The following is a 25,430-nucleotide window of genomic DNA, read 5'->3' as shown; positions in this document are numbered from 1 at the left end:
GCAAGGGGGAAATATTTTCAATGTGTTTTTTTTTTTTTTGCTTTTTCTGCTCTAATTAAATGAGTTTAAACTAATTGACTAGTTCTTCTGATTACATTTGAGTTAAAACGAAACTCTACTAGTACTGGTTTGGGGTTGAGCATTTTGAATTTTATTGGTTTACTGTTAATATTTCTGGTTGTTTCTGTTTGAAAATTACCCACCTAAAATTTTAGAAATTATTTTTAATAAGAATAATTTTTAATAATTTAAAAATTACCCATCAAGGGCAATATGGGAACATTTCTGTCACTAACAGTAGTACTTTCAGCAGTAGTTTTAGATGCTGTTCCCTCTATAAAGCAAACTGATGGCATCAGTGAATTGCTGCAGCTCATGACTTTGTGTAATTATGCGTAATTTGTTCATGGATACTCAGTGCCTTCAGTGACGAATCCCAGGGGAAAACATATCTCGTTTAGGGTAAGGAGAAGTTGGGGTCAGGCACTGATCACGGGGGTCAACATCGCACCGTGGGCATCTCTGCCCGCGGCGCTCGGGGCTGAATGTGGCAAAGCCCGTAACACTTGGTGTTTAACTAAAAGCCCTTTTTTGCGTGCATGTGGCAGATTTTTGTAGAGACTGCACAGACTAAACGCGAGGCTCCGCTTTCGTGTTCTTGCTGTGTCTGTGGGATCCCGGGGCCGGGGCCGGCCCCCCTGGCCGGTGAGGGCGCGGCGGGCGGGGCCGCACCGCCCGCGCTGCTCCCAGGCCGCGGCCTGCCCGGCCGCCCCCGGCGGCGCCACCTGCCCGCGCGGCGGCCCCGCTGCCTGCCCGCGCCCATAGGCCGCACAGCGCCCGCCCCCGGCCGCCTGTGGCGGGCGCGGCCGCTCGGCCGCCCTCACTCCGCGCTCCGCGCCGGGCCGCGCCGGGCGATGCCGTGCGGGCAGCCCGACAGCGGGGCCGCCGCCGCGCGGTACGTGCTGGGGGTGGACGTGGGCAGCACGGTGGTGAAGTGCCACGTCTACGACCGGTCGGCCGCCGTCAGGGGTTCCAGCCACAGGAAGGTGAGTGCGGGCGGGTTGCGGGGCGCGCCCCGGTCCGGAGCGGGGCCGAGCGGCGGGAGCAGCCGGGGGCAGCACCTGTCTCGGGAGCCGGGCGGGGCCGAGCGTGCTCGCTGTGCCCCGAGCGCTTCCGACCCGGGGGGGTGCCCGTCGGGGCTCGGCGTTCGCAGGCTCTCAGCCAGCTCGGCTTTTCCCGGTGCGCGGGCATCCCCTGGGGCAGGGCGGACAGGAGCGGCTCCGCCTCCCGAGGGGTGAAAGGAAACTCACAAACCCCGACCCCCGCGGGACCGCCGTAGCTCTCACCCCGTTACTTCGGCGCTCACCCCCTCCCACCCTTCCCGGTTACCTTACCTTCGGTTGCTCATCGACTAATCTGTCTGAACAAAACCACTGTTGTTAGTAGGGCATAGCTGAGATTTGCATAGGATTTACGTTTTCACGCGTCCCATCATGTAACAGCGCTATGTGAAGAAGTGTCAACTTTAGAACGTAAATTTTAGGCTGCTTTTGGTTAGTAGTGCTTGTGATTTTAGGATCAGGGCGATCTCCAGAATTAACTTTTTTTACTGTTACCTATTGCAATGAAGATCTCGCAGCGAGGAGAAGTGTAAGAAGTCTGATGGATTTCGGAGATGGAAGGGGGTGCTCTCGGTGGAGCTGACCCTCCCTGGTGCTGGAAGCTGGTCTGACAGGTGATCCCTGCTCTGCTGTGCTGCCACTGAGAAGCTCAGAGGCACCGACGTCAGAATTAAGCAATGCAGCAGAAACGGCTTTCTGAGACACCTGCTTTCCTTTTTGCAGCTCTGGAAGGGGTTTTACAGGTTCCTTTTTTCCAAGAGGTTGGGACTTCCTTATTTCAAGGGGTTTGAGCTTCTTTATTGCCCCGGAACAGAGGAGGTCTTCTGGAGATCACACACCCACGTTCAACAATGTTTTAAAAGTACACTGTTGTTTCTACTCTTACAGGAGATTCACAAAATGAAGAACAAAACAAAACAACCCAAAGCCAAATGTGTTTGCTGATGTCTAGGGATCATAATAAAGCTATTTGTGTTTCCCAAACAGGTAGAATCACTTTATCCTCGTCCTGGATGGGTTGAATTAGATCCTGAAGTGCTATGGAGTCAATTTATTGGTGTAATAAAAGAGGCTGTACAAGGTAAGGGCTTAAATTTGAGAAATTATTTATTTATAAAAATTAGTAAATTTAGTTACTTGGATAATAAAACTATTTTTAGCTGGTACTGAAAATCATCACTGGGCACAGGACTATAACATGTTTTAAGGCCTATTCAATCATTACGTAAATTAGGGTTCATCAATTACCTTTTTCCTTTCATTGGGGCCAGATTAGAATTGAAGTAGAAGCAATGTAAATACTTGATTTATGCATCAGTGCCAGCACTTTGTGGCTCCAGCTTTTTGTATATGCATCCTTCCCCAGTGTCTGTTCCTCCAGATGCCTCTGTGCAGGAACAGAGAGCTGGCTTGTTCCCCTTCCAGTGCCCCATTGTTCTACCACCACTTTGTATGAGTGAGAATGAATGCAGGATGCTGCAGAGCTGGGCTCACTCGATTGCAACCTGATATTCCTCCTTTTCCCATTCAAACTTTAAGTGATTCTTACTGTCCTATCCTGTATCACTGTTCTTTTCTATTTGTACTTTAGCCTACAAATTCCTAGTGCTCCACACACTAAATACATATAACTCCTTTTTCTGACAAACCTCTGATGGGTTTTCCCCCCTGCTTTTCTGGATGCTGCTCTAACCTAGCTCTTGCTCTCTACAGCTCTCACAGCTTTTGTGTTAATCTACCTCCAGTGTTCTGCTATCCATCCTGGATCACCTGTGCCATGTTGATGCTGTGAACCTGTCAACTGGACAGGTTGCTTTCCCACAGTGCCCCAGCCTCCTTGGCCTGTGTGTGCACATTGCACTCTTTCATTCAAGTCATTCAGTTCCTCCTGTTCAGCCCTTCTTGCTTGATCTCCAGTGTTGCTCTGCCTTCAGACTTGGCTCATGGCAAAACTGCTTGTCCCTTCCTTTGGAAGGCTGCCTAAGGAACAGGGAAAGTAAATATCACCAGGTGTAAACTGAAGCTGATTATTTTGGGCTCTTGGTTTGTTCTGTCAGCAGCCACAACTATTTGGCCACAAGAACAGCAATGCCACCTCAACCCCCAAAGACCTTCCTGTCTTCCTTCATTTCCATTCTGTGGGAAAAGTCGGGAAGCAAGACTTTTCAGCTAGTTTTAAAAAGGGAAGATTTCCTTGTGGCCAAGCTGCACCCATTGTTGGCAAGTCATTTTTAAGTGGGTGTGTAAGTAAGCATAACTCACAGTGCTGTCAAAAGAAACAGTGCCACCCCTTTTTTACAGAGGTGTCCTAGAGCAGGGCAGCTTCCTGAGTGGAATCACTGTCGGGTTGTTTATGCCAGCAGAGCTTCAGCAGTGTTTGTGGTGACGCAAGCAAGGGTGTGGTAGCAGGGGCAGGAATGAGTGTCTGGAAGCAGAAGGAGCACAGTGACACTTGGGTTTGCAGAGCTTGTGGAGCTAAACGTGATTCCATGCACGTGTGGATGAGCTGCTGCAGTTCAGTACCACCTGAAGGTGGAAACATCTGGCTGCATGGTCTCAACTCTGTCTCTTCCTGTGGCACTCCATCCAAAAGGCAGCTTAACTGGAAAATACCCATGTTTGTCTTTAGGTTTGTTTTTGTCTGTAATGGAAGTTAGCTCCACTTACGTGGGTGTCTGGAGTATGATAGCTGACACAGGGAAAGTGGTGGGACCGTGCAGATTGTGGAGATGGGAAGGAGTAACACATGCCAGCAGTCCTTAGTGAGCTGTGAAAGTGCTTGAAAGCTCTGCCTTTGCCTGACAAAGAAATAGTGCTGTTCTCAGGCCACCCACTCCCAGGTCCCCCTCCTGTACCCTCCTGCTACCAGCAGGCAGGTGGAGCAGGTTGCCTTGCGAAAGCACTGGTTTAATTCCCATCTGATTGAGGAACTGATAGCACTGCTGGCAGGAATGCAGGGAGCCAGTGTAAGGGCAGGTGCAGAAGCACAGGTAGAGTTGGGCAGCACAGATGTGCCCTTTCTCTGTGAAACCCCTTCTGTAATTGTCACTGCAGTGTGCTGGGTGTAGAGTCTGCAGTACATGCTCACACAAATGAGCAACTTTGCACGTGAAAATTAACATGAGAACACAAATGAGCAGGACCTACTTAACCTGGGATTTGTTCAAGGAGCTGGATTGAGAGCCCTTCAGAGTAACAGTACTTAGGACAGGGTGGGTAGTCTGTCATTTAAGTGGAAATTTTTTAATGTGTATTTTCTTGATGTAATTTTGCTTCTGTAAGTATGGCTGGAGGTAATTAGCAAGCTGACCAGAGTTGCTTTGAAAATAGCTATGGACATATTCAGTTATTTACACTTACATTAGAAAAAATGTTCTGTAACAGTTATTTGAAGGTAAGGTTTACAGCAAAATTGGCGTGTACATTTTTGTACTTCTGACTTTAAAGTATACTTTGTTGCATTCAGTGGTACCTGATTGAGCAAGTTCTTTCTTAGGAATTTTTTAAACGTTGCTTAAGAAATATTTAAAGTGATACATGTCATCAGAGTGATGCAAAAAGTTATGATGTATTCATATTTATCTATTTGCTGCCTGCAGGATCAATCTAGTTTTGTTTCTTTATAGAAATTCTTTCCCTAAGTCTGTAAAGAGCCTTTAATTGGGCCTTTTGTTCACATTCATCCATGTGAAATACACATTTTAATGGATTATGTGGACATGTGTCATCTGCCTGCCTGTCTCTGGGATTGTTCATATAAAGTATCAGCAGGCCTTTCAGAGGGTGGAAAGGGTCTGTGTGCCACAACTGCTTTTGCAAAATACGTAGGTTTGTTTATCTGCTTTGGAATCAATTGTCTGACTCAGAGCTCTCTAACGTTTCACTGCCTTTAACACTTAGTTGAACTATTTGTAGCGATTTATATTCTCTTCTCATAAACTTTTTTCTCATAAATTACTTTCCTAAGTATTCCATAGGTTTTACAGTTATACTGAAGAAGTAATATTTTTCTTTGCTTCTCCAAATAAATTCTTTTTTTGTGACTGTAATTTATTTTTGGTTTTTAGCTGCAGGACTTCACATGAGGCAAATTGCTGGTCTTGGCATCTCCACCCAGAGAGGAACTTTCATCACATGGCACAAGTATTTATGTTGTGTATTCTTTAAAATGAATTTGTATTCATTTGTATTCATAGACTGGATGGCAGCAGGCTGTAGATGTGTTGAACTCAAAAGTAAAACTTGTCAAGTCACTCATGTTCTCTTGTGCTTGCACAGCCACACCTTAGAGCTGTTCAGAACAGATCGTGACTGTGTGGCCTTTTTGTTCTTTATGCATTGGAAGAGGTGAATGCATATGTTTTTTTAATTCTGGTGAGAAGTCTGACACTCCAAATGTCTGTATGCTGATTTAATAATTCCTCAAATCCACCAGGAGGATATGCAGTTATTATAGGAACTAACCTAGTTTATTGTCCTGATTGGAAATGGTGCATAATGTTGAATGTTTTGGGCAATTTGTGTTCTCTGGCTTTAATCGTTCAAATACTGTTTTTCAGGAGGACAGGGAAACCTTTTCATAATTTCATAAGTTGGCAAGACTTAAGAAGTGCTGAACTTGTGAATTCCTGGAATAACTCCCTTCTGCTGAAGGTAAAACTGCATTAATCTAGATACTGCTTGGATATATTACATCTGTTTAACTCTTATGACAAGTAAGGGCACTATATGGAATACTGCAAGTGTCCTGTTCACATGGTGATGTGATGTGCTGTAGCCATCATTTAACTGAGCAATGAACATTTCACTGAGTAATATTGGCATGGAAGATAGTTCCAAGAAATAAAGTGCAGTACTGGTAGCCTAAAGTAATTATTATGGAAAAAGATACCTGTAGGTCTAAGGCTCATTTTGTTACTTTTTAGTCCATTATATTAAAACGTGGCATGTTGACACCACTACTGCATGGATTGTGGATGTAGTTAGGTCTGGATGGAAGTGGTTTGGAATTTTGGTTTCTTGGCTTGTTTTTTTCATGTACCCTTTGCTCTGATTATCTATAGGTGATACATTTTATGCTGTTTGTGGCTTGTGCTTCATACCTTTAGAAGAGAAAGATTTGCGCCGAGTCCAAAACCAGAAGTTAGTTTTCCTCTTAAATGGAAACTAACCAGCACAGTCACAATAAGAAATTAAATTCTTGGGTTTGCCAGTTACTTCTTTTGTGAAAACTTGATTAATGATTAAATTTTGGTAAATCGATTAAGTCATGATTGAGCCTGTCAGCTGTAAGAGAACTTGCCCTGGAATAACAGTGTGTAATGCTGCCATCCACATCGTGCATGGTGCTCACAGAGGTGACCAGTGTTGGCAGGGCAGAGCAGTGGCTGTCAGTGCTCCAGCAGACGGTGCTCAGGCAGCCTTGCTTAGAGCAGCTGCTCTTTCCTGTGCTGTGTGTTGCAGGAAGGCTGTCTGTTGATATGAACATCCTTATATAATCCTGCTCAGGGATCCTCTAAAGGAGTTTTAGCTTTCTGAATGTAATGTCAGTAGCTTTCATCTGTGTTGTCATCCTTTAAAGGTAATTGATCAGTAACCTTTAAAGGGCAAGATTAAAAATTAAGCAACTGTTTTCTTTTGAAACAGGTAATCCATGTTATTTTTACAGTGCTTCATTTCTTGACTGGGAATGATCGATTTTTGGCACCCAGTTTTCTTACTTTTTCAACACATCAAGCTTCTATGAAATTGTCATGGGTCTTTAAAAACATACATGAGGTAAGCTGGAAAGGGAAAAGCAATAGGTTTCTTAAGTCATTATGATGGCTTGTGACTTGGAGGTGTTCAGGGCCAGGCTGGATGGGCTTTGAGTGACCTGGTTTAGTGGAACATGTCCCTGCTCATGGCTGTGGAGTTGGAACTCTTTAAGGTCCCTTCCAGTCCAGGCCATTCCATGACTCTGTGACTATTGGCTGTAATTGCTTCAGTTTTGTCTTGCTCGTTCTTCTCAGAAGAAGCAGAAAGGATTTTTTCTTTGTTAATGTTCAAAGCCTGTCCAACTAAATAGTAACTTACATTTGTACAGATTCTCCCTCTCACTCTGGAAATGCGTAGTAGTAAAAAGCTTTCTTCATACATAAGAAACATAATAAAATCATCTTATTTCACTTGATACATTTATACAGTTAGTGATTGTACTTTGTTTTAAAGCTGTTTGCCCTCTGGTTTTGCATGATGATTTTACTTATTTTCAGTGAGACCTCTTCCCTTTCCACTCTGCATTACTCCAGAGTGTTTTGCAGTTTCACAAATAACACCATACTGCACAATTCATTTTGCATTTTGGTGAACTGGAAAATGCATGTGGAATAAGTTGTGCTGGATTAACCTAGTGCACTAATGAGCCCTGATCTATGTGTTGCTATATTCATTGCTCTAATACTCACCATGCAGGACCTTGTTTTCTTTAACTACCACTCTTTCACCACTGTTACAATTGTAACTGTAAGTTTCTTTTCATAAGGCTATGATGCCCCTTCAGTAGAAGATCAATTGCTTTTATTTCCTTAGAAACAGCTGTAAAAAAGTGTTCTTATTTTCTGTTAGGAGCATGAACTTGTAGGATAATTTTAGTTAAATAGCCAACTCAGCCTTTTTAGAAGAAGAGTTTACAATCAGAGACTTATTTTCTGAGGACATTCTGATTTATCATGAAGACAATAATAAAAGAAATCAATAAATATTCTTCTGTTATTATACCCAGTTGTAATTTTTGTTCATATATTTTTTCCCAGGCTGAAGAAGCTGCCAGAAAAAACAACTGCTGCTTTGGAACGGTTGACACGTGGTTACTGTATAGATTGACTAAAGGTGAACATTACAGTTCCTCTTAAATATCAGTAAAACACACTGGAATCTAAGAAATTATGTTCATTACTTGTCATTTATATATACTAGAATTCAGATACTTTTTTGCAATTTGTGCTTTTGTATATTCAATAAAAATTGTAATGTATTTCCTGTTACAAAAAGAACTTCTGAATAAATTATTCTTTGGGCCTGTTGGAAGGGAAATATTTATTCAGTGTAATCAACCTTCTAAGAGTATAAAATTTAAAGAGAACTAACAGAGCTAATTGGTGTTGATTGAAGAAAAGTACCTGTGAAAGCAGAAGAACAAAGAATTGTTAAAAATGTGGAAGAATTACAAGTTTCAATTCTGAGTACGAATGCCTGAGGAGTCACATTCTGACTGTGATGCAGTTGGTGTGGTGCTGGTGGCTGTTCTAGACAGGTTCATGAGAGGAAACAAGGTAATGAATGTGTGCCCAGTGTAGTGAGCAGCTGGTAAAATCTCTGTGCTCATTGTATCACTATGATTTTGCTCATTCACACTTGATTTATATTTCATGGGAGTCAAATATCTCATTGACTCCCATGAAATATCTTAAATATTTGGATGTCTAAAAATCTTTCTTTGTTCTCTGTTTTCATGCTAGGTTCTGTGTATGCTACAGATTACTCAAATGCCAGTTCCACAGGCATTTTTGAGCCCTTTACGGTATGTGCTGTCCCAAAGAATGTCTCTGCTATTTATTGTGCTTCTCAGATGCTTCCTAATGTTTTTACTTTTTCCATTTCATTTCAGAAATGTTGGAATCCCACTTTGTGTAATCTACTTTCTATTCCAGTGTCTATTTATCCACCAGTGAGAGACACAAGGTAACTATGAAGACATAATTAAAAGAATATTATAACTGTTAAATTAATTGCTAAATTAATTGTGATTAATTATTATATACTAAATATTCTGCACAGGCCAAATAATACACACGTACACAAAAAATATTTTTACATGTAGTTATACCTTATAAGTATATGAAGTCCAAAACTTTTTTACTATGTTTCTTAAAGTAATAGTTTTAATGCTTTGCTTAAAATAAGTCAGTAGCATTACCTTTTATGTGTGACCCAGACCCAATCTGTATGTACCTAGATTTCATTTTTACAAAAAGGTCATTTTAATGTAATTTGTTTTAAGCTTCAACTTCGGATCAACTGACTCTGAAATATTTGGGGTACCTATTCCAATAATGGCAGTGGTAAGTGAAAATATTTTCTTACATCTGTGTGTTTATATTCTGTTTATTTGGCTTTGATTTAGTACTTGCTTCTTTCATTAATATTCTCTATTGGTTCTCTGTGATTTAGCTATAATAGAATTGATGGTTGAATTTTTCTCCAAAAACCCAGTCTGCAACCTTAGGGAGAAGAAGGAGAAAGGAACAAAAAGGGATTTCTGGAGGTTGAGGTCCACTCAGGTTGTGTGGCCAAATGATTAAATTCTGAATGTAGGACTCTAAGCTCTGGTAATGTGTGTGTCTGGCTTAAAATCAGTTGTTCTGTACAAAGTTATGCAGGAGTCCATTCTGGCTTGACTTCACTGAGACCAAACTACTGTAAGAGTATTTGCTAATAGATCCACTTGTGGTACCTTCTATGCCTTTTTTATTTTTTGCTAAAAATTAATGGCAAATAACATGTTCTTTCCTCAGTAGTTAGAATTTGGATAAGAAAACCTAAAGTGATGATTTGGAGCAAAATCTGCTTGAATTGAGCTAAATGAAAAAAATGTCCCCTAGCTAACATAAATTTGTCTTGTTTTAAAGGACTGTGCACTAAATATAGCTGTAAATTTACTGTTTCACCAATGCAAAAACATAAGTAAAAATATTTAATAACCATAATCATGGTTGAAAAATGGAGCATGGAATAATTTGGTACAGGAGGGGTATCAAGGAGAAAAGAAGGCAAGACCTCAATACTTCAACTTTCTATTTGGAGAAAAAGGAATTCAGGCCAAGCTACTCTGTTCTGCTTCTTGGGATTGCAACTGCCTCGTTTATCCTTCTTAAATATTAAACCACAAAATGCTTCTTTTGTTTCCATAATGTTTTTCAGTGTTGCAAGGAGTCCTTCAGATACTTCACACTGTGAAACTTGGTGTAATTTGATGCCAGTGATAAAACTGACTGTTATAATGGCCTGCAAATGCTTAAGAAATTGTAAATGAGTCCTCTCTGAGTGCTCAGTTCCTGAGTGGTCACTTGTATTCAGAACTCCAGAGTGTTTGCAGAGATATTTTCAAACCCAGCATTGCAGGTTGGTGGTGGGTAGCTAACTTGTCCCTCTGTTTTTGTTGGATTGACAGGTAGCTGATCAGCAGTCAGCCATGTTTGGAGAATGCTGCTTTCACCCAGGAGATGTTAAACTGACAATGGGAACAGGTGGCTTCTGGAATGTCAATACTGGAGAGCATCTCTTTGCAGCACGGGGAAGTAAGACTGAAGTTTTGGTTTCAGGGGATTTTATTCTTTCTGCTGTTCCTTGATAGCTGCTACTGCTGAGGATACACAAAAGAATAGCACAGAGCTGTGCTTTTCCTTAGGTCTAGAAGTGTTCAAAAACAGCTTGAGAGTTCCTTCAGAAGAGAAGACTGTGGAAAGATTAAATTAGTAGTGTAAATTTTGGTTATCCTAAAGTAAGCTTCTCAGGAAGAGAACTTAATTAGCATCATTATTAATTATATCTGCTACCTGCATCCCTCCTGGCTTTTTTTCCTTCACCTGTTCTTTATAGCAGTATTGTACAGGATAGGAGAAAAAAGGGATTGGTACTCTGGCTTCTCACATCACAATGTTGCAGTGAGTCATTGCAAGTTCTTCCCCTTGAGCCCTTAAGCATTGAAGCACATGCAATGAGCTAATGCAGGATCAGAAGTTATAAGTTTTCTTTTAAAATGGGCTCCTCAGTGTGTTTCTAGTGTTTAAAACTTTGTCATTCTGAACATCTGTGGTCTGTCAAGTAATTTGTCAGAGATAGCTATTTGTCAGGAGAGCAAACACTGAAGATGACCCTGAAGTAAATTTGCCTACACAGTCTCTCTCTGTCTGTCATATTTTTAAAGAGTTACTAATTTCAGGATGTCTACTGCTTAAAATGGAGTGAGGCTGGGGAGGAGGACAGCAGCGTGATAAAGAGAATTTCACCAGCTCAAGTCTTGAAGGACCTTGGCAAATACATGAGATGTGTCAGAACTGAATAGCATAGGCATTGAATTCCCTATGAATACAAATGCTTTTAATGCTAATTAATTATGTCATTATTATGATATTTGTACTTAGGAAATAATACATATGTAGTCTGTTAAAATGTAATAGCAAAAAACTTGCTGTAAAGCTTTTTGATTTAGCTATTGTATTCTGATAGGAGTTAACATCTAAGGCAGTGCTGTGAAACTTTTACTGCTTTAGGCTGTTACTTTTGTTAAAATTATTTTTCCTAAGTTCTCTGGCTGTTGTGGGGTATGGTTAGTGGGACAAGTTAAGTGCCTGCCTTTCTCAGTGCCCTGGGCATGAAATGTAATGTGTTCAATCTTTAAAGCTGACATATGTATTTAAGACTGCAAGATGAATCCCTGCAGCATCCTTGTGCAAGCTATTCATTAGCTGCTGTTCTAGTTCCTGGTCTACATTTAGCTCCTACATACAACAGTTTAAAAAAAAAGAAAAATAAAGTAGTTCCTTTAAGAGCAGCCTGTCTCACAATTCAGTGATGGAATCATGTTGTATAGGTTTAGAGCTACCTCTGGTAGTCTGAGGGTTCTTAATACCTCTGGTCATGCCAAGTGTCATGGGGATCCCTTCCCTAGAGGTAGGGTTATGTTACCCTGCTAGAGACTCTGGTGGAGCATCTTTAGGGAGGCCACATGATGGATGGATGTCTCTGTCCCTAATTAGCTGCTTTTCTTTAGGATCTTCAGCTCAATTAATTTTTTGGGCTTTTTTCTTTGTGGCTTTACTTTTAGTAAGAAGTAAAGATTTCAAAGGACACCTGCACCAGGATGATCTGCAGTTTTATATATACATATATATATATATATATATACATACACAATCCCCTTTCAAGAGACAAATACAGACTTTAATCAGTGCTGCTAATTGTTTTATATTGTGAGCACCTGAGTGCCCCAGTACTAACAAAAGTTCCTGCAATTGCACTGGGACTCCCACACAACTCATTTGGACACAGGCAAGCAAGCTGGAGATGATTCTGTGAGGAACACAGATATCAGCAAAGTCACTTTGAGAAAGCAGAGAGAGCCCCTAGATCCTTGTGGTGCTTTTCTGGTCCTTGTAAAGGTACAATGGGACTTGTTTACCTTTGTTGCATTTTCCATGATCTCTGAGTCCTCAGCAGGTCTCCATTAAGTATGTGCCCTTACTTTACTCCAACAGTCACTGTGCCTGATCGGGTGAGGTTGTTGCAGTGACCACTGACTACTGGGGTTCTTATCTAGTGACCTGAAAAGCCAATTCTCTAGCTGAAGTGCAGGTGAAACTTGTTTTTTGTTTTCTGTTTGAGGAAGCATTGCATATTAAACAGGGAATTTAAAAGTACATCACTTTCATCCTCTTCTGTGAATAAGATCTGCACTCCAAGTTTGTGTTACTTTTTTTGTGTGTATATATCTGTTTCAGTTTTGTGTTTCCCATCTGAGAGACAAGCCCTCACGCTTTATCTTTTGGGGGAGAACACTCTTCCTTTTTAGAAACCCTTGGGGAAAGTTGGATGGACTTAAATAGAAAAACACTGATAAATTTTTAGTATGCACAATTTCTTATATAAAAAATAAAAGGCACAGATAGATCTTCAGTTTAAAGGTGTTTTTTGGCAATTTGATAGCAATTTTTTAAGTTAACGTTGGTCTAACAACCTGTTACTCTGTTCTCTTGTTATCCCATCACTAAAGTTTTAAACAGTATATTTAACCTCTACCAGTGACTTCTTTAGTTTGAATTCTACAAAGAAATTGACATTTTCTAGGTGGGTTTATTGTGAGGAATGTTTGTATATGTTCATCTAGAAACATTTATTTTAACTGAATGTTTTGTTTCCTGGAAAATAATGAAGGTCTTTATCCACTGATCGGTTGGAAGATTGGGGAAGAAGTTGTTTATTTAACTGAAGGCTCCATATCAGACGTTGGCACTGCCATAAAATGGGCTCTGGATATAGGTAACTTCTGTCATTTTATAGAGGGTAAAATATATAACTGCTTAAGCTGTTTTATGGGTTCATAGTTGTGTTACTGGATTTGATTTATTATTCATAAGAGAAGGAAGTAATCTTCATGCTTTGGACAGCAGAAATGCACAGTCTTTTGAGTAGGCACTCTGCTGAGGGTGTTTGCTGCAGGGAGTTGGGTTTGCACAATCATCTTCAGTCTCTACCTCAGACCATCCTACCTAACTAGCCTTTTATTTTCCTGAAACATTTTACTCCTCGCTTGCTTTTGAGAGGGCTTGAGCTGTACATCTCATAGCTAATAACAGGTTTGATTTATATGAAAATAACATGAAGAGCTTTGCAAGTAACTGTTGCTTCATGTGGAAGTAATGTGCCTTTTGGCTGTTACTATTTTGTAATGAAAGGTTTTGCATTCCAGTGTAATGACAGACTATGAAAATACCAGCTCTGTAGTAGGTGATGCTCAAATCTACTGATTGTTCATGGAACAACTGTTCTCAGTATTCTAATTTGAACTTCAAAATTTACTTGATGTACTTAGAAACTTAGGATATTTTTTACTAGGATGAGAAAAAAGTGATTAATGTCTCAAACTTTGGACTGTCTGGGAAGGGTTTTCCTCACCACAAGATTCCACTTTTCTTGAAGCTTTAGATGCATGTGTACATCTATGTGCTCTGGTCTGTGCCCCTAAGGGTTAAGTGTGACTCAGATTGGTCCTCACATCTTCATCCAACGTTTGACTAAGCCTAGAGAGTAAAGCCACTAGGCTTTGGAGGAGGTGACTCAGTTCAGTACACAGTTCTGTGCTGCAGACTCCAGTGTCAGTGCTACAAATATATAAGCTTGCTACTTCAGATTCCAAATTAAAATGGGTAATTATCCATATGGAACTTATCTGTACTTAAAATGGATGTTATTGGTATATGCAGAAGTAGAAAGGATTTTTAGCTAGTCAGTAGAACAATGATCATGACCTACACTTGCTACCGTAGGAAAAAAAAGGGGGGGAAGTTTGAGATGGGATAAATGAAAGGCAGGCTGCTTTAAACTCTGTAACAAGTAAGGCCTTTATTTTCTGAAAATATTGTTGCAGAGAAGCAGAATTCAGAAACTTTTATCAGCTTTAGAGAATGGAAAAACTTTAGCTCTACAGAAGGAATTGGGCCAAAACACAAGGTAAGCTAATGGCCTCAATAGGGTGGTGAGGCCCAGCATGGATGAAGATGACACAATAGTGGTAAAGGTTTGGAAATAGTAATTTCTGCAGCAAGGCCAACTTAGTTTAGTGGACTTCTTTTAGTAGAATCCTGTAAGTTCTAAGAATTTTTAAGAAGTAGTAGTTTGTGGAATTTCAGCATGAAGTCAGTCTTAGTTGATTTTTGATTTTCGGTCCTGGCATAGAGGTACTATGTGTATTATTCAATAATAGCAAAGACATCAAGAAGAAAAAAATGTGATTTAGATTTATTAGTCTGAGCACAGTAGAATCCATAGTTTTCCCACAAATTCATAAAGGTTATAAAGGTAAATTGAAAGTCCTGATAAATTACCAAGATGGGCTTTTCAAAGGTAAATTGAGCTAGATTAAACTATTTTACCTTTAATTGGAAAATTCATGTTTTTTAGACAAGAAAAAGCAGTATCTCTCATGTACAGAAGACCTCTAATTTTATGTAAAATCATGTTATGTGGCCACATAAGGACATCATTTCTTAAAACTGTGGAAGAGGGATGTTAGTACAAGAGTTTCATGTGGGTGAAGAACAAGCTAAAAAGAAATGTCTGTAGAGTTATGAAAGGAGTCATCTGGCTGGACAGAGAATAAAAGCAGTGTTTATCCAAGAGGCATTATTGTGATAAGAGGTGATGTATTACCTTATGTGTCACTTGTAAAGATACTAAGAGTGCTGATAAAATATGGGTATTAAGAACTTTCTCTGTAGTTGTTAGGTGGTTGGACTGACAGTAACAACATGGGGGAAAATATGTTCTATAAATCTAAGGATTTAGCACTCTTTGGTGCCATTATCATTCTTAATTCCCATTTATGTCTTGAAGATAAAAAGGCTACAGCACAGCAGATAGGAGAGAATCCTTTTGAGTTTAGTCTTCATCTGAATTTGGGATTCAATAATCTGAGTTTTGGATTATTGATGTGACTGGTGGACATGAAATAGAGAAGAGATTGGCTCCCTTAAAACATGTAGTTTGAAAATATTTAAAAGGAGTAGTCTGACTCTAGATGTTTTTCTCTTAGTGAGACAAAATGAAGAAATTGAAGGAAATAATAACATCCTACCACCTGTGTATCTTTACAGAACTTTTCACCAATGTAGATGAAACAGCAGAAATGGCACAGAGTACCGCTGATTCTCAAGGTGTTTGTTTCATTCCAGGGTTGCAGGTAAAAGTATTATTAATAAAATCAAGATTATATTTTAATAACCCAATTAAAAATTATTTTTTATATTTTAAAGGTAATAATTTACATCTTATCACTTCCCTGGGAATGATCAAGCTCAGAATAAGAGATTTCTCTGTTAGAAGTCTTAGTAACTGTTTGGCTTCAGTGGTATGAGCTCATCTCAGTGTGTTGCTGAAAGTTTGAGTTAACCAAGCTCAGCTTGATCATTCCCAGGACTAGTGGGTTTTATGAAGAACCTTAACATCTTTACCTTACCTTTGTCGAAGTTCTGTATGCTAATGGAACAGAGCAAAGAATTTTATTTATTCTCCAGATAGCCCAGCTTCCTTCAGTGTCACTGATAACAGGCTGTAGTATACATCAATAAAAAGTATTATTGTCCTTTCCAGTATTAGTTTTGAAAGTCAATTCATCTTTTTTTCAGGAGTTCAGGAGGGGATGTGTGTGAAATCTTGTTGGAGACCAGCAATATCAGTAATATGAGTGTGCCCTGTCCTAGACAATTGGTGTACATTTTAAATGTATTTTAAAGGGAAATTGTGTGGATTAGTCTTTTCTAGTTTGTTTGATTTGGAAGTAGTCACTTAAATGTTTTGCTTTGAAAGAAGCAATTTAAACTGTTTGCTGAGTAAGCTGAAATAACACTACATGCCTCTTACATATTGTTTTCAATTTTCTTCTTCCACTATGCTGCCTATAATTGTCGTAAGTTATTTTTTCCTTACTCTTTTGCTTCTTTCACAAAAGCCTACAAAAATTATTCACTGAATTCATGGTGACATCTTTTCTGCAGGTTTCTGGGGATGACCCATATTTATGTGCCTCTTTTATGGGGCTGAAACCTTCCACTAACAGGAACCACCTTGTTCGAGCTATATTGGAATCTATAGCTTTCAGGTATTGCTTGCTAAATAATCTGGCTTCTATTTTCTTATCTTTGCTTTTATTTAGATCAGCAGTGTTAAATGAATACATGGACTTTTGCAGTTTGTACAATACACTACTGTTACACTGGAAAGGAGTTTTAGCTGCTTCCCTTTTTTTTAACACTTTACAAATAAATTTTTGTATATTTGTTAGTTTAGAGTTTTTGTCATTAGGTAACCATATAGAGATTCTTAAATAATGTTGTTTTTTGCATGTTTTGAAAGTGTTTTCTGTTTTAAGTTTGTCCTTCCTCACCTGACAGTGTTTTGTCAGAAACTGTAGTCCTCTCCAGCTGTGTTTAAAGTATCCTTGAAGCTGAAAGTTTTATATCAGCTTTTGTTTAAAGTTTGAAATTTTGGTGTCTTATAAAACAAAGTAATAGGCCTCTTAAAAGTTTTAAAAGATGTGAATGGACAGCAGCTTCCAGATCTGTGAAGGCTGAAGATGTCACTGCTGATGCCACATCAGTACGTCACTGCTTTGCCATCCCCCAGCATGGACTGAGCCTGGCTCACACTGTGCTGTGGCCACTCAGGGAGCACTGATTGATTCCTTCCATGGAGTCAACAGCTTTGCTTTTGATGCCTTAGAAGCATCACTTTGGGCTTAAAAATCTCCTGCAAAGAGCTCAGAAAAGAGTCTGGAGCAGGACAGCATTCTGAATTGCTGCAGCTGGTTTCTAATGGATTTTCCTTCTGCATTATAAGCCTGAACATTACATGAGATGCAGTAATTTCTGAACTAACATATGGGTGTCTTGAAAAGGATGTTAAGAATTTGTCTATTTGCATACAAATAGCTAGGAAAAAAGCAGAGATCCTTTGTGTTTGGATTTTCTCCCATTAAATGAAATGGTTTCTGGAAAAAGTCAGCTTGGAGCTTCAGATATTCCCCTTAGAGAATAACTGGATAAACTCCAATTAGCACTGTTGGCCTACTTTCCTCACTCTAAGCCACTTGTTACACATCAACAGTTGCATCTCTAGAAACCTATCGGTAACTTTCAGTGGGGAAAATGAACCTGCTACAGTGACTTGCTATAGAATGGGCCGTGATTTAGCCATACTTTGCCTTTGTAACAGTGACAAAGACCAAAATTCAGTTTCAGTGGGTTTGGGTTTTTAATTTATGCATTCTAGAAATTTTCAGCTATTGCAGCAATTCTAATAGAACTGAGGCCTTTCTTGCCTTGCATTTATTTTCTGGCTATGTAGACATTGAAAACACCTTATGGGATATATAATGTTTAATTCAACTAAATATTTTTTAAAGGAACAAACTGCTTTATGATATCATTGTGAGAAAGGTGCACATTCCTCTTCGAACTATTCGGTGAGTTCCCCGGAACTTTTAAATTCAATATGTGAGAGTTTGATTTGAAACAGGTTTGAACTTTATTATGCATTTTCTGTTACTGTAAAAATTCTGCTATTTAGAAGTAGATGATTTCTAATTCAAATGTTAATGTAACTTAAGCAGCAGTAGAGTGTACCCACAGCTATTGGCATTGGTGATTGTTAGTGGGGGAGTAATGAATTGCTCTAATTATTAAAACAGAAATTAAAAAGAAAGCATATCCATGTTTTCAGGTAGCACTACAGTGCATATAGCAATGCCTACCACAAAGGTCATTCTACCCTTTGTCATCATTCTTTCATACTGACATTTTCTGTGCTGGGTTTTTTACAGACAATTTTTGAAGACATTGTTTAAAACTAGTTCTATTTGTGAGGGAAAGAGAGAGATTAGTTTTAGACATCAGTTTTGCTTTACTCTTTGAAGAACTATATCAAATTTAGTGAGGCAACTGTAATCCCTAGAAAATGCTTGCACATTTAGCTGAATTAAACATTGCTGGAAGACCACATTTCACATTTTGGTAGGGACCTTCTCTGAGCACACCAATTTCTCTGAGCTCCAGCCCTCTGAGGCTCAGAAAGCTCTGCAACAAAATTCCTTCCTCGGGCAGCCAGGGGTCAGCATGGCGCTGCAGTCAGGAGCAGAGGGGAGCGTTCCCATCCCTCCTGTGCCTCTGCAAGGAAGGCATGTCACAATCAGGCTCTCAGAGGGAAAAAAGCAAGAATACAGAAGTGGGAGGAGAAAAAAGTTTCTGCTTTCCATTGCATATTGGGAGAGAGAAGGCAAAGGTGAAAAAACAGCCAGGATTAGGGGTTTAATAAAAAGATGAAAAGTACCAGAACTTTGATTACTTAGGAGGCTTTTTAACATAGAAAATTGCATCAAAAAATTGAAAAGTCACATTAAAAGTGCAAACTCTTAAAATATGGGAATTACGGAAATACAAACTAGGGAGCATTAGAATTCTGATTCCATTTACCTTGCAATATAAACCTTAAATTGTATGATCATGTTATTTTTTATTCATGGATATAAAATTGCAGTTTTATATAGTGTCTGTATTACTTAACTAAAAGCAGTAGCAATTTAGCTTGTGGATTAAATATTAAAACATAATGAGACGCACTCTTTATGTGTGTGGGGTTCTCAGTAGGGTTGCAAACTGCTCTGCCATCCTTATGTCCACACATCTTTTGCATCTATCAATTACCTTTGTTTTTTTTGTTGTTGCTTTTATCCCATAAACTCATTAATTTCTTTTTTGGCTGTTTTTCTGTATTCCTTGTTCCTTCCTGATTTCTGGGTGTTGTTTTGATTAGTCCTCAACAGGTTTCTGTTACTTCTCTTTGCTTGTCTCAACACCATCAAGGAAAGCTCAGAGAAGGAGCCCTCAGTCTTAATCCACATGTCCTATAACTAAAGAGTTTTATTACCTAGCACTTTCTATAGCAATAAACACTAGAGGTCTTCTCTGCACCACATTTGATAGAACAGCAGCTCCATACATGGCTGGTACTGGAGTACAGGAGCATAATGAATCTATCTAGGATATTTCAAAGATGGCATTTTGTTAGAGTTATTTCATTTGCAAGAGTAATTACTTCAAAATCTCAGATGATTAAAGACCAGCACTGATAAGTTCTTGTTTTCCCCATTAAATTGGTCTCAAAGCAGGAAAATAGACAGATGGAAGCCTCATTCTGAACTTCCTCTTAGAAAGAAGCAACTGTGAAGGCATTTAGGTAACTAATACAAAGATTTGGTATTGAGGAAAACTGTACTTTTCCAGATCTGAGAACACATGAAAGGTTTGTTTGATGTTGTCATATTGTGGTGGTAACTGTGTAAAGGATCTGTTATAAACCCTAATATTTCAGCCAAGATGATGCATAGTTTTAAAAGACAGAACTTTGAGAGCTTTTGATAGAGTCCTGTGTCCCTGTTTGCCTACCATTCCTCTCCCAAGTTTATAAACTTCTTTTTTCTTTTTTTGGCACCTTGTTCTGTCCTCTAAATTTACCCATAAAGTGGAAATGCATTTGTGCATGAGTGACAGGAAGATTTATGCATAAGTGTGAAATACCAAACGTTGTTTTCTGAAATGCTGGCAAAAAGCACTTAACACATTTTTTTAACTACTTCTTCCCTTCTCCCTGTAGAGCTGATGGAGGTGTCAGTAATAATAGTTTTGTCATGCAGATGACATCAGATTTAATTAATAAGAAAATAGAAAAACCTGCAAACACAGAAATGTCTAGTCTTGGTGCAGCTTTTCTAGCAGGCCTTGCTTCAGGTACGTAGACATTAAAAAGGCTTTTTTCCCCCTATATAATGCATGTTGTAAACACAGTAGAAAAGAGATCAGACAAAAATGGGCATAACTTCAAATAATTGTAAATCCCCCCCAAAGGATTACTTTAGCTATTTTGGTAGGAATTTAAGGTAAATGGTGTTTATGTTTCTCTGTACAGTACCATTAGAAGGATGTATTGCTAGAGAAGAAGGGTGAACCCTGTCTTTGCTGCCTCCTCTTCCTTGACTCAGAAATTCCATGTCCATTCCCATACTGGTGCTGCCTGAGTGCTGCTGGCTGGGGAAGGACCCTGTGGCCAGGGAGCCACCGTGCTCACCTGCAGCTCTGTCATCCCACTGAGGCTGCGTCCTGTGCTCTGTGAGCACTGCCTTTATCCTCTGAGGCTCTCACAGAGATGGAAGTACAAAATTAATTATTAACAGGAAAAACAGCTCTACTCGCACAGAATTGTTTCATATTGTTAACCAGACTGAAAGCTATAAACTGTTGACAGTTTTGCTTAATATGCACCTACAAAACATGTTTTTGTTGAAGTGCTTTGATCTGTAAATAATGCAAATGAAGGTAAAAACTTTGTGCTTCGATAAGACTTATTCAGCAATTAACAGTGCAAGAAAGTTGAGATCCTTGATAGACAAGAATGATTTAATAACATCAATTGATAGGAATCTGTAACACCAGCTGCTTCTTGCTATTGATACAATTTTGAAGAGTGTAGGAAAGCAACTAAGTCTTGGTTTCTGTGGCCCTTCTTCATTGAGAAGGACCTGCAACCAAAAGCACTTTGTGGATGAAACCTAAAGGAGCTTCAGTGTACCAGAGCTGTTCTTTGGAAACCATCCCAGTTAAGCAGATGCGCTGTTGTCAGGATTCCAAACAAGTGGATCCTACTGGAAAGGATTTTCACAATATTAAAATTATGCTTCCCTCTGAGAAAGTTGCTGGTAGAGTAAAAAGAAAAGTTGTCATTATTTCTTACTGTGTTTCTGCTTTGGATCTCTTAGATTAAAACAACTCAAAAATAACATATTTGGAGTTGAGCTGGAGAATGAATTTTCTGTTTATAGGATTTTGGACAGACAAAAAACAACTGAAGAAGCTGAGGCAAGTAGAAGCAGTGTTTGAGCCCCAAAAGGATTCAGAGGAATACAGACCTGCTATGGATGCATGGCTGCAAGCAATGAAACACTCACCACACCGGTAGAAATTTGTATTTTAATTTTAGAAGAATTAAGGCAGTTTAATCATATTTTATAACATCTTGACATGAACAGGACAGTAAAAAACCATAACTGAAATTTGTGATGGTGTATTATAAGTCGTGTGGTATTTCAGTTCCCCCCCTGCTGCTGGATTATTTACCATACTGTACTGAACCGTCCCATCATCCCTGTGGCAGCTGTGGTCCAGCTGCAGCATTTGTGTCCCTTCAGTGACCTCCTTTGGGTGGCCCAGCTGCTCAAATCCTACCATGTACTGCCCATGGGCTGTTCCAACTGGGATGGGTTTTTCACTGAGCAGCTCCCCTCCCTTCAGATCTTTAAAATCTTGCTTGTGTTCATCATCCAGGAAGGCTAAAAGGCACATTGACTCCCCTAGGCATTGCTAAGAAACAACATGATTGTTGGGGCTGGGTTGTGAGGAATTCAATTGTGTACAAAGACATTGTTTGGCAGTAGCCTGTTACCACCTTTTGGTTGACACTGGGCGCTGTGATCACATTTTTTGTGCACTAGATCAAGATGAAATACAAAAGCAAATAGGCTTTTAACACTCCATTTAAAAAATCCAGGATTTTTGTAGCTGATACTTTGTAGCTAGCTTGTAGCTCAATTTTTAAAAATTTTATAAAGACCAAAAGTGATTTTATCTGGAGTGGCCAGCACAGATACATTAAAACTAGTTCCAGGTATTCTAACTGGTAAATATCTGTACTGTTAGTATCTTCAAGGCCATTTTTAAATCCTATTATTAATAGCTAAAAGGGAGTAAAAAGTCTATTTTTGAAGCTATAAATTACTTTTGTATTTTTTAAACAAATAAAATATAATTAAAGAAATGTGTAGTTAATTATTCTTATATAATTGCTTATTTCTAATACTAAATTATTGTAATTTTCTCAGGGTTATGTGTAAATCAGCTTCCAAAATGTAAAATGATTAAACATTTTAATTTCAGATAATATCAAGCTCAAGCTGTGCGTGATTTGTATTCCATAGACACTGGAGATAAGAAATGTTTACAGATTTAACATCATTGAAACAGGGCTGAAGAACTATAATTCATTTTCTTGTGCTGGTACACAGAAGGTCAAATCAGACACCATTTCCTTAGTTTCCTTCAACCATGTACCCTGAGTTGGAGCATCTCCTCTAGCTGTGTTCAGCCTCCATCTCATTTACTTGTCAGCCTTAGCTTAACGTGCCATTTTTCTTGTTCTTCTGTTACATTCTGCCCTTCAACCTGTGCTACATCTTGGCAATTTTCTTTTCTCTGGGTATCTTTCCAATTCTCCTTAACCTTCTCTAATGTGAATCCTTGAATGAAGCACAGAAGCAAGTGTGTCTGCTGATTTCTAGTAATATGCCAGGCTGTAGTGCCAAGACTCCAGCATTAAGTCCCTCAAAGTGATTCCCTCCACTCCTCCTCCTGCTGTAAGGTAAGATTCTGCAGTTACAGGATATGTAAAACAATTGTTTTGCTTTAACACCTCTATTCAGCTTGGGATTTTGCTCTGCCATCACAAAGTCACTGCTAAAGAAAATGCTCATTAGCAAGAAGGTTCTCTCTCCAAGGCCAAGAAGGAAGGCTTTAAGTCTGGCTCTCCCGGCAGAAGTTTGTGCCTCAGTCACTGCTATTCTACATTTTGTTCTTACTTCTCAGGGAGTTTAGTTTCATCAACATCTGCCTTTGATCACCTACTGCCCTTTTGTGGAAGGCTCCTTGACTTAGGTTCTCCTGATAGCCTGGAGGTTTAGCTGGGCTGAGCAGGCAGTGCTGCAGTGTCCCAGACAGCTCTGACAGGAGCTGAACCTGATCCTGTTCAGATCACTCTGCTGGAGGCAGCTCTGCACCATGTGCCTGATGCTTCACCTTCATGTGGTGGTGGTTTTCACCCTGGACATGGCACAGCTAGAGAGAGAAGATACCCAACACATGATATATTCCGCTAGCTCCAGGTGGTATCCTAGAGGACACACTCTGGATAAACATTTTACCACTGTCACTGTTTCATTTGGAGCAGGAATTTAAGCTGTTTTCCTTTCACTAGCCTCAAATTTACAGGAGAGAAACTTCACTACAAATTAAGGATGTGGAAAGGCCTTGGTGTATTTACCAGTTGAACTTTTCAAATGGCCTGCAGAGCTGTGAGTTCTGTTGTGGAGAGGTTCAAAGTAGGGAGGAAAGCTTTGAAACAGAGGGGTGTCTGGAAGCCTCCCATGATGGACCACCCTTTGGAGATCAGAGCATTTGCCACTGCTTGTGACATGAAGTTGCCCAAGGACTGAGCAGACAAACTGACATTTTGAAGAAATTTGATTACTGATCAAAGTCTTTTGCTTATCTTTTACAAGAAAAATTGAGTTATCTTCCCAGGAAGTCCTTAATGTGATGTTATCTAAAAGTGGTACCGATTAATTGATGGATTTGTAATAAGCTTTGGATATATTTTTACAGGTGCTGTGCTGTCCCAATTTTTGCTGCACAGAAGGGGATTAAAACCATTTTAGAACCTCACTCATACTAACTTTTATTAAAAATATAACAGCTTTTACTGCTGTCTTTTTGCTTGTATTTAATTTTTTTGTCTCAAGGTTTTTTTCATCAGTTTGGAAAGTATATGCAATTTTACATTTTCTCTCAGCTGAGTTTGATTGTAAAGGTAACAATGCAAAATTACAAATATTAACTAGTTTGCAGTTTCATCATTTTACGATACTCAGTTGAGATTTAATGTTGTACTTGGATTGGACAGCAATGCAGCTCCTTGGCATGTGAAGATTGGCAATTAGTTGAGATGTGTTAATGATCTCTGGGCATTCTGCCTTCACAGATCCCACCGTGCTGATAGCAGATAACGTCATATCAGTTTGGCAGTTCATTCATAACATAGAGCCCTAGTAAATATGTGGGGACTGTGTGGCATGAAAAGTGATGCCTCATAATAATCCCTCTATTGTTGGAGGAATCTTGCTACTATTAGATTAATTGTTGTATATTGAGAGAAAGGGCAGATGAAAAAGTTGCCAGATAGTTGAAAATACTGAGCAGCTGTATGAATTTTGTTACATAGCTAAAAAAGTCAGCTGTATTTAAAAGCTTGACCAACATTTTTGAGTACTGTTTTCTTTTAAGCAGTATTTTGTGCGCTACTCTAACAGCTAATTTTATGTAAAATTAATTCAGTTGCTCTCATTGGTTTTTAACAAGAGCAGTTAGACTTGCTTTCTTGTCAGGAGAAAGTAAAAAAAGCAAAATACTGAGTTGCTGAAAGCCTGATACCTTCTACTGGCATAATCTCTGTAGCAAGATCCTTCAGTTAATCCCACTATTTCCAGGATCAGGGCACAGCACAAGAGGCTCACCAGTTGAAGAGAAAGAGGTGAGAACCATTTCCTGCCTGTCGGTGGGGTTGTTTCTGGTCTGAGCTAAAGAGTTCAAAGGTGTGAGCCCCGCTTGGAACAGAGGTGTGACAGTGAGTCAGGGAATATGGCAGTGCTCTGACCCAGAGGTTGGGCAGTGTGTCAGTTTAAGGCTTCAGGGGGAGTCAGGGCAGGCTGAGCAGGAGAAAAGGGGTGGTGGTGGAGGGGGAGCCTGTTTTGGGTTAATGTTTGTGCAGGTTATCACAGCAAGGGCTGTGGGCTGGCAGGAAAGCAGTAAAACTAGCAAACACTGAAAAGTGATGTACTGTGAAAGGGAAAAGAGATGGTATCTGGGAGGGATCGGACTGGCCAGGGGGAGCAAGATGTGTTCTGGGGCTGGGACACCAGATGGGTTCTGGAGGGAGAACGAGAGCTTACTGCAGGGCAGGCGTAGCTGCTCAACCCACACCTTAGCGTGCCTAAAATCCCAATTCTAAGGGTTTTTTTTCAATGCAGCCTTCATTCTGGGGTAAAATTTGGGATTTCTGAAAGTTCTGAAAGACTGTGCATCGGTTTGGAATGTTACATAAGTTGCATACTTACACTCA

General features: G+C 39.6%; 2 protein-coding genes across 2 annotated transcripts in view; both read left to right on the top strand.

Moving 5' to 3' along the window:
- The window catches only part of XRN1 (5'-3' exoribonuclease 1), a 41,631-nt gene extending 39,472 nt beyond the window's left edge, over positions 1 to 2,159 (top strand). The window contains exon 47 of the transcript XR_010441313.1: positions 2,109 to 2,159. The gene's annotated coding sequence lies outside the window, so the exon portion shown is untranslated. The remainder of the gene's footprint in view (positions 1 to 2,108) is intronic.
- On the top strand, positions 866 to 23,928 carry GK5 (glycerol kinase 5). The gene is made up of 16 exons (XM_064720552.1): positions 866 to 1,046; positions 2,109 to 2,202; positions 5,189 to 5,264; positions 5,681 to 5,774; positions 6,768 to 6,899; positions 7,916 to 7,991; positions 8,621 to 8,682; positions 8,770 to 8,843; positions 9,163 to 9,223; positions 10,333 to 10,459; positions 13,095 to 13,199; positions 15,533 to 15,618; positions 16,433 to 16,536; positions 17,839 to 17,898; positions 20,085 to 20,218; positions 21,307 to 23,928. The coding sequence occupies exons 1-16, from the start codon at positions 915 to 917 to the stop codon at positions 21,441 to 21,443; spliced, it is 1,554 nt and encodes a 517-aa protein (XP_064576622.1). The 5' UTR covers positions 866 to 914; the 3' UTR covers positions 21,444 to 23,928.
- Positions 23,929 to 25,430: the final 1,502 nt, after the last annotated feature.

The sequence above is a fragment of the Zonotrichia leucophrys genome, chromosome 9 (genome assembly GCF_028769735.1).
Source record: "Zonotrichia leucophrys gambelii isolate GWCS_2022_RI chromosome 9, RI_Zleu_2.0, whole genome shotgun sequence".
NCBI classification, from domain to species: Eukaryota; Metazoa; Chordata; class Aves; order Passeriformes; family Passerellidae; genus Zonotrichia; species Zonotrichia leucophrys.
The sequence above is the reverse complement of the archived record's forward strand: the minus strand, read 5'-3'. Positions and strand labels throughout refer to the sequence as shown.